Source organism: Hyperolius riggenbachi, chromosome 12 (genome assembly GCF_040937935.1).
Source record: "Hyperolius riggenbachi isolate aHypRig1 chromosome 12, aHypRig1.pri, whole genome shotgun sequence".
Taxonomy (NCBI): Eukaryota; Metazoa; Chordata; class Amphibia; order Anura; family Hyperoliidae; genus Hyperolius; species Hyperolius riggenbachi.
In genome coordinates this window covers 219,909,134-219,917,822 of record NC_090657.1, presented here as the reverse complement: position 1 = coordinate 219,917,822, position 8,689 = coordinate 219,909,134, and the positions used below count along the sequence as shown (strand labels likewise).

The following is an 8,689-nucleotide window of genomic DNA, read 5'->3' as shown; positions in this document are numbered from 1 at the left end:
CTATGCGGCCAATACCCTCCTGCGTGACAATGTCAGGCCATGACGTGGCTCGGCAGGGACACCTGGTGGTAGATCCAAGCATGCGCAGGCTAGTGGCGAACCTGTCACTGAAGACAAGACAAATAGCATTTATTACTTTTCTCCTGGCAGACTGTGCTGTCCTTAGCGCCAGTGCTGCAGCTGCTAAGACGTGCTCCATAGGCAGTAGCAGTGTTAGGGAGTCTAGCCCAAGACTCCTTACGGAATAGTAGGGATGATCAATGATATGCAAATACTTCCTATGCAGCTTGAAAATTGACCAGTTTAAAGGGGTTCTGTGGGGGTGTGCTGAGGGTAAAAAACAGACACTTACCTGGGGCTTCTAGCAGCCCCCTGTAGCAGTAATGTCCCCCGCTGTCCTCCGATCTGCCGTTCCCCAGCACCGGGCAATTATTCGCCTGACACAGTCAAATAATGCGTGCTCCCGATCGCGGCATCAGAACTTACTGTGCAGGCGCAGTACGAAGGTTTCTTGTACTGCATCTGCACAGTATGCTTCCGATGATGCGAGCGGGAGCGAGCAGGGCCACGCAGCCGCAGTTGGAAAGCATGCCGCGCTACACCGGAGCACGGCAGATCGGAAGACGGCGTGGGACATTACTGCTACTAGGGGGGGCTGATAGAAGCCCCAGGTAAGTGTCTTTACCCTCAGCACACCCCCACAGAACCCCTTTAAAATCAGTGTACCAGAGATAAAAAAAAATACATACCTGGGGTTTCCTCCAGCCACCTCCGGCCTGATCGTTCCCTCGGGGCCGTCCTCCTCAATCTTCTGTAAGGGGTCACAGCCCGGCGGTGTGTGCCTGCCCCGCTCCTGTCGCCGGAAGCTTACTGCGCAGCACTTACAGAAGATTGTGGAGGTGGAGGACGGCGCCGAGGGATCGGTCAGGCCAGAGGGGGCAGGAGCAAGCCCCAGGTATGTATGATTTTTTTTTTTATATTCATCTCTGGTACACCTTAACCATAAACATGCAGTAATATTTTTCCAGCCGGGTGGCATGAAAAAGTGGCTGGGTGGGGTGAGATGAGAGAATGCAGGGCCGGTGCTTCTGTGCACAACTCTGCTTACAGAATAGGAGGAGGTGAGCTGAAAACAGCTGGGTGCTCACCAAAACTAGCCGAGTGGAGCACCCGGCTAAAAGAGCCTGGGGAGAACACTGACACTATCCAACCACTACTACTGAACACAGCCATGCTACTGTCGCGATGTACAGATCAGCAGATTCAGAAAACGAGACATTCTGATTGGGAGGCGCATAAACAGACAGGAAACACTGCACAGCCAGTTGGAATCATTTTTATTTCTCATAAAAAGGTAAGCGGATGACGCTTGGAATCATGCAAAATCTGGCGGTTAGGGAAGGGGATTACAGACCAGAAAAAAAATCAAATACCATAACGAAATGACAAAAAAGAAACAAACACAAAAATCTGTCTGCGATAAACTATGATAGAGATAATGTCCCCCCCTCCCCCAAGACTCTCCAGGCTGCAGAAACCCACAGACCCCCAGGAGACCACCTGGGATGGCCAATCTAGGAGTACTTAAACTGTCAAGGCAATAAATATGGATTATCCCCTGAAAATAGGGCATTGTCACCCACCCCTCGAGCAGCCTGTCTGAACCCCACATTCATATGTCAGTACTAGCACTGCAATAGGGCGCCTCTCTTCCCATAAGCACCACGGCATTCTTAAAGGACACCTGAAGTGAGAGGGATGTGGAGGCTGCCATATTTATTTCCTTTTAAACAATACCAGGTGCCCGGCAGCCCTGCTGATCATCTGCCTCTAATACTTTTACCCATAGCACCTGAACAAGCATGCAGCAGATCAGATGTTTCTAGCTGAAGTCTGAATTAGCAGCATGCTGGTTTCAGGTGTTTGATTCAGACATCACTGCAGACAAGTGGATCAGCAGGACAGCCAGGCAACTGGTATTGTTTTAAAGGAAAAAAATATGGCAGCCTCCATATCCCTCTCCCACTAAGTTACTAATCTAAGGCTCTGCAGGCAATCATGTCATAGCAGGCGCAGTCCATTTCTAATGAAAAGGATCGCTATCACAGAAAACTGTAAATATTTAAAATACGTATATACAACTCACACTCCCAGAGTAAAATGCACTATACATGACTTATTTCCTATGTTGCTGTCACTTACAGTAGACAGTAAAAATAGTACAGATCTGACAGGTTTTAAACTAGTCCATCTCCTCATGGGGGATTATTAGCATCTCCTTTATCAGTTACAAAAAAACCCAATCCCTGAACAGGATGTACACAAAGATCCCAGCCGACCTCCTCACTTATATTCATTCTATTTTGGCAGGTGGACTGAGCAACTACTGTTCAGTAAGTGCTTTTAAAAAAATAAAGAAAACCTTGAGAAAGCCCCATGAGGAGTTGGACTAGTCTAAAGCTTGTCTATTGTCATTGTGACAGCAACATAGGGAAAAAAAAGTATTTTAAAGTACATTTTAATCTAAGAGAAATGTACTTCTTATAAGTAATTGCACACTTATTTTACAATTTTCTGCGGTAGTGGCTCTTTAATTTTTTTTTTTTTTACAGAAATGCTTTATAGTTTCACTGTTGTCAGCACAGCTGGGTGAGGGACAGGCAATCCCCCCTCTTACTTGGTGTCATCCACATGACAGCACACACAAAACCGCAATGACTGACCAGTTGTGGAGCAAAAAGACAGCTTAAAAGCTGTTTAGACGGGCAAATCCAAGTGGGGGGGGGGGGGGAGGGAAGGAGTCCATCGTCCGCTCTGGTGACAGCAAACCATAACATCGGAGATTACTATGCTGACGCTAAAACATGGCTGCCTGCAGGGTTATCAGAATGGTAACAATAGAACACTGTCGGTTCTCTATATGAAATGTCATCGCATAGAGCCTGTGCTAGGCCAAGCCCACCATAATGGAGTCATCAAACACTACACTGGCACATCAGATGATTACGCCCAGTCGCCGAATGGGAATCTGAAGCCCCTCCCTCACTGCTCACAAGGCAAGGACTGACGCTAAGCAAATGTTTCCTACTGGTTTGGTCCAACATCATTTTGCCTTGAGGAAATAAAGAATACAAAAAAAGAAAGAGGAAAGGGGGGGGGGGGGGGGGAGGCGTTTTTAGAAGAATACAAGTGCCCTCAATCACAACCTAGTCAAGGGTTAACGTTTGGGGTCAGGAGCAGCAAACTGGCATGTAGCATCGCCCAACGGCTGGAGGACATGACACGGCGGGCAGACGTCAAAGCGAGGCACACGAGTCTTAACGAGGAGCGCGAAACGGCGCTCCTGCTGCAACAAATGCAAAATCATTTAAGGCAACATGGCTACAAGAATTAAAGAAAAAAAAATTAATATCGTAAAACGAGGCAACAGATGATTGTAAGGCGGCCAGGTGGGACAAACCGGAGATGAAAGGAAACAGGAAGAGGTCTCCACCACCGTTTCCTCTTCCGATCATCCAACGCTAGACCATAAAACAGGAAAGGCAAGGCAGACGAATGTCCACACGAGGCAGAGACGTCAATCCCACTTGGCAATTTTTCTGGGGGGAGGGAGGAAACTATGGGGTGGCTTCTGGGGGCTGGGGGGGGAAGAGACACCACGTGGTACAGAGTTGGAACACAATCCGGCAGCACTTTTCAGAGACTTGGAGGAACTGGAAGTGTTGTGGACCTTCGGAGGGTATTTCTGGACAGGCCTAGTTCTTCCAATCCTTGCTGATGGTCAGGTTCCAGTCCCAGCTGAGATGGTTGCTTTTATCGTCGTCAGTGAATTGGGACTTCATGTTGTAGCAGCCTCTGGATAACATGCCCTTTGGGGCCTCCTCTATCGGGGTGAGAAATTCATATTCCTCCGCACGGGGCCCATAACTTCCAACCATGTAGGTTGACTTGTCCACTGAAATGAGAGAAAAGTTTCTGTATATTAGTGTAACTGAAGTGACAGGACACGATCACAAACGTGCATGTACATTTTTTTTCCCCACTGTAAGGGCCTGGGGCCCACTAGGGCGCTTTCAGATCGTTGGGGATCCTAAAAAAACACTATGCTTTAAGAAGAACTCCAGTGAAAATAATGTAATAAAGTGCTTCATTTTTACAATAATTATGTATAAATGATTTAGTCAGTGTTTGCCCATTGTAAAATCTTTTAAATCCCTGATTTACATTCTGACATTTATCATGTGGTGACAATTTTACTGCTGGCAGGTGATGTAGCTGCTGCATGCTTTTTTGGCTGTTGTAAACAGCTGTAAACAGCTATTTCCCACAATGCAGCAAGGTTCACAGACAGGAAACTGCCAGGCGTATCACGGACCTCAGAGTATCTTGTGGGAGGGGTTTCACCACAATATCAGTTATACAGCGCCCCCTGATGGTCTGTTTGTGAAAAGGAATAGATTTCTCATGTAAAAGGGGGTATCAGCTACTGATTGGGATAAAGTTATATTCTTGGTCGGAGTTTCTCTTTAAGCAAGTCAATAGAGTTGACTCTGCACCCCTGCAGCATTCGGAGAGACTGCGCTCCAACACATGAGTGCTGCAAGATTGCTTTTGAATTGTTCTTCAAAAGCAATTTGCAGCAACTTTGTTGGCGATTTTGCAGATTATTCACTTCCAGACAAGGCTAATTGAAATCTACACCGTTTGGGTACCTGTTATACTTGCCAGGGTGTAGATTTCTATTACCGCGCCGTACGCTCCCGCTGCTACCATTGATCGCACAGTTCTCCCGTTGCTGCAGCCCACTTGCTCTGCTGTCGGTATAACAGCAGAGAGGATGGGCTTTCCGTGACAGGAGAGAGAGGACAGGTCCGTGCGGCATGACATTAGTGAGCCCCGTTTTTTCACCTAAGTGGTTAATAAAGTTTAAACTACTTGTCGGGTCTCCCGATGTCCGGCTTCAGGTTTGTAGCCCAAGAGTTCATCTGCGCTTCTCTAACTGGAAATACAGATGCACCTATAACCTCTTGCGCTGGGGCAGGGCTACCTGCCAGTAGCTAGCGGAAATGAACTTCGCAAGGCCTGGTATTTTAAATGTTATTTCCACCGGCCGCACAAACACAAAAAAGTGACAAATGACAAATCAGCTAAGACCCTGCTTGGATGCCTTGCTTCAATTACGGCATTGTAACAACATGCAGCATTCAGGTTTCAAAAAAAGTTCCATGTTGCTGTTGCATGTACAGAGCTGTGTGTTCCAACAACTGGTCAGCATACAGCATTCAAGTCTGATGAAGGCACAGTCCTGCGCATGCGCGGTTCAGGCTTAGAAAACAGTGCATGCGCAGGACTGTCACGCCGCCCCCCCCCCGTGATGACGCGTAGCGACCGGTGTGATGAGGTCCAGATCGAAGTGTCAGTGTCGCAGTTAATGTAGCCCCAGCGGGACCCGAGGACGCCGGGGGACCTCACGGCCTACGGTGGGCTGGAGGAAGCCCCAGCTAAGTGAAATTTTACATTTTACCTACTGCTCAGGGTCCCTTTCATTTTTTTTCTATTTTTTTTTTTTTAAGTTAGCCAATAAATGGTATTATCCTGATTCAAACCGTCTTGCTTTTGTAAGGAGAGGTGCACAGCTATAGGCAAACAGAGCAGAGTTTAAAAGGTTCAGCGCTAAAAGTAATACTTGTAATTTTCTCTAATCAATAGGCTTGCTTTGAGAGTTTGCCTTGTTCAGTTTGGGGTTTTAGTGTTTCAACATAAAAACCTTTCACCAAATCAAAGTGCGATTTGTCCCACATGCTTAAAGCGGATCCGAGATGAAAGACTAACTATATTGTCTATATACTGTATCTTATCTGTGGCTGGATAGTTTAATGGTTAAGGGCTCTGCCTCTGACACAGGAGACCAGGGTTCAAATCTCAGCTGTCTGTTCAGTAAGCCAGCACCTATTCAGTAGGAGACCTTGGGCAAGTCTCCCTAACACTGCTACCGCCTATAGAGCGCGCCCTAGTGGCTGCAGCTCTGGCGCTTTGAGTCCTCCAGGAGAAAAGCGCGATATAAATGTTTTGTGTTTGTTAGCTAAAGTTTAGATGCTATCAGCTTGCCTGTGTGTAAATTCAGCCCCCTCTCCTCCTCCCCTCTGCCTCTGAAATCAATGGCTAGTAACCTCCTCCTGCCCAGACTGAGCTCCCATAAGCCCTTGCTACAGTGCCAAGGCACTCTAAAAAGCTGTGGGCGAGGCTTTTTTAGTTTATAGGGAATTAGAGTATTAAAACAAAACAAAAAAAGTATTTGGCTTGAGGAATGCCCTATCAACTATATGAAAGGAACACAATTATGCAATGAGTAAAAGTTTATCTCGGATCCACTTTAAAGGGCACCGAACACCAACATATGTTTTCATTTTTTACAATGAACCTCCCACGGTGGGAGAGGTACACACTTCTACATATTCTGGTAGATGAATTTCAGGTTTGGAAACCCAGATACTGGCAAGGAAAGGAAACAAAAAGAGCACCAGGAACGCCAATAGTGTAGTATTTCTGGGAAATGGGAAATAAAAAGAACTGCTCACAAACGTTTTTGCTATAGGTAACCAGTTTCAGACGTGGAGAAAGACCGCATACGAGGAATGGGCGCAGCCGGTATATGGCTGATCCTGCTGCTGCACAAGTTCCCGGCCGTGTTAAATACTATTCCCCCTCCCGGTCCACGTGGATAGTGGGGAATGAAATAATTTGGCTTCCAGCAATTGCTGGAGGCCGAATGATTGTGTTTTAAAAGTAACTTCAGCCAAAGTTACTCCCTGTGCGCCCAAGTCTCCTGCGTTGGAATCACTGTGTTCGAGAAAGACCGCCTCCACAAAGTTATCCTGACTCAGTGGGGTCCACGTGGGTCGCACTTCAGAAAACACAAAGGACCACTGAATGTAGTCGCAGGGGTGACCCCCTGGGACGGGGGGAGGAGACAATGTAAGATGGGAGGAGGAGCCCCAATTGTGATAGAGTGTGTGGTGATTGGAGGTAAGTAATAGAAACAGTCTCACCTCAAGATAAAAGCTTAAGATTTTTATTGTTAGACACCAATAAAAATACAACACGTTTCTCGGGACCTGCCCGCTCCCTCAGGTCAATACGATACAGTGTGAGTTATGTATCTCCGCTTCAGAACGCTCTGGTCTGAGGAAGCAGGCAAGTCCCGTGAAACGCTTTGTCTTTTCATTGGTGTCTAACAATGATCAGGAAGGTAAGACTGTTCCTATTACTTACCTCCTATCACTAGATATTGTATCACAATTGGGGTTCCTCCTCCATCTTGCACACATCTACATACAACAGCTCCCAGCATGCATTGCGGCTGCGAGAATGGTACACAGGCGGATCCTTTGAAGTGCGCTTCAAACCTCTCTTATGGGGAGGATCATTGTAAAGTTAAAAAAAAAAAAAAGTGTGCTGGTGTTTCCGGCCCTTTAAAGTGATGTTTAATATTGTTTCCAATACCCAGATAAGCGGCACTCACATCGTACACCTTTCCTGTGTGTGTACTGCAGATACCTCAGGCCGGATACGATTTCCTTGTTCACCTGCAACAGAAAAACACCAACTGAAGTGACTCTAGTATGGCAAAGGCTCAGACTCATCAAGTGCAGACCAATAATAATAGTAATTCATACCCCATCAGTGCGAGGCTTTGTACAGCTACATGGCTCTCAGGCAAACAGTTAGGGCCGAGGATCTACTGTGTGTACAGCAGCCCAAACTGATAAGTTATCCTGTCTGCCAGATCATCTGGTCCCATCACAAAGGGTATATGTTTCTCCTCCTTAGCCCTCTGGCTCCATCATGCCCCCCCATAGCAATAGAATGTGTTGCTAGGCCGGCGACGTGTCTGTACAGCACTCGGCCTCAAACTGTTGCCAAAGATCCCAAGAGTCCAGATTATTTCTGCAGGCATCAGTCTGTACGTTTGCACAAATAGCAAACATAAAAAAAAATAAAAAATCCAAAAGGTACGCTAATGCTTAAAAGTTATACATAGTTACTTAACACACCAATGATCTTCATCGGAGCCCTGAATCAGTTAGGATCCAGCACATAGCTCCACCCCCATGCCCAGAAAGGTTAAAGGGGCACTATGGCGAAAAATTGTAAAATTTAAAATATGTGCAAACAGACAAATAAGTACGTTTTTTGCAGAGTAATATGACCAATAAATTACTTTTCTACTATGTTGCTGTCACTTTCAGTAGGTAGTAGAAATCTGACAGAAGTGACAGGTTTTGGACTAGTCCACCTCTTCATGGGGGATTCTCAGCAAAGCTTTTATTCTTTATAAAGATATTCCCTAAAAAGGATTTAGGCTCTATTCACGGGAGTAATTTTTCCATGATTTCACGCAGAAAAATCACTGATTACTGCGGCGATTTTGGCACTATCGCGTCTTGCGCTTCTATAGCACTGAAATGTGATCGCCTGAAGATGGTGCTACACGTTTGCCGTTTTTGGGCGATTTGCGCAAATCGCCCAAGTAAGAACGGGCCCATAGGGTTTCATTATGCTAGCGCTTTTAAAAAGCGCTAGCGTTTGAGCGTTTTGCCGAAATCGCGGCAAAACGCTCTAGTGTGAATGGGGCCTCAAGCAAAGATGCTGGCCAGCTTCCCTGCTCACTACACAGTTTTTTGGCAGT

General features: G+C 46.4%; 1 protein-coding gene across 2 annotated transcripts in view; it reads right to left on the bottom strand.

Moving 5' to 3' along the window:
- Positions 1-1,320: 1,320 nt before the first annotated feature.
- ARHGDIA (Rho GDP dissociation inhibitor alpha) overlaps positions 1,321-8,689 on the bottom strand; it is a 30,384-nt gene continuing 23,015 nt past the window's right edge. For both annotated transcript variants that reach the window (XM_068264361.1, XM_068264360.1), the window contains exons 5-6: positions 7,523-7,586; positions 1,321-3,955 (exon numbers count right to left, since the gene is read on the bottom strand). In XM_068264361.1, the coding sequence (XP_068120462.1) occupies positions 3,756-3,955; positions 7,523-7,586 (264 nt within the window). In that variant the 3' untranslated portion in view covers positions 1,321-3,755. The remainder of the gene's footprint in view (positions 3,956-7,522; positions 7,587-8,689) is intronic.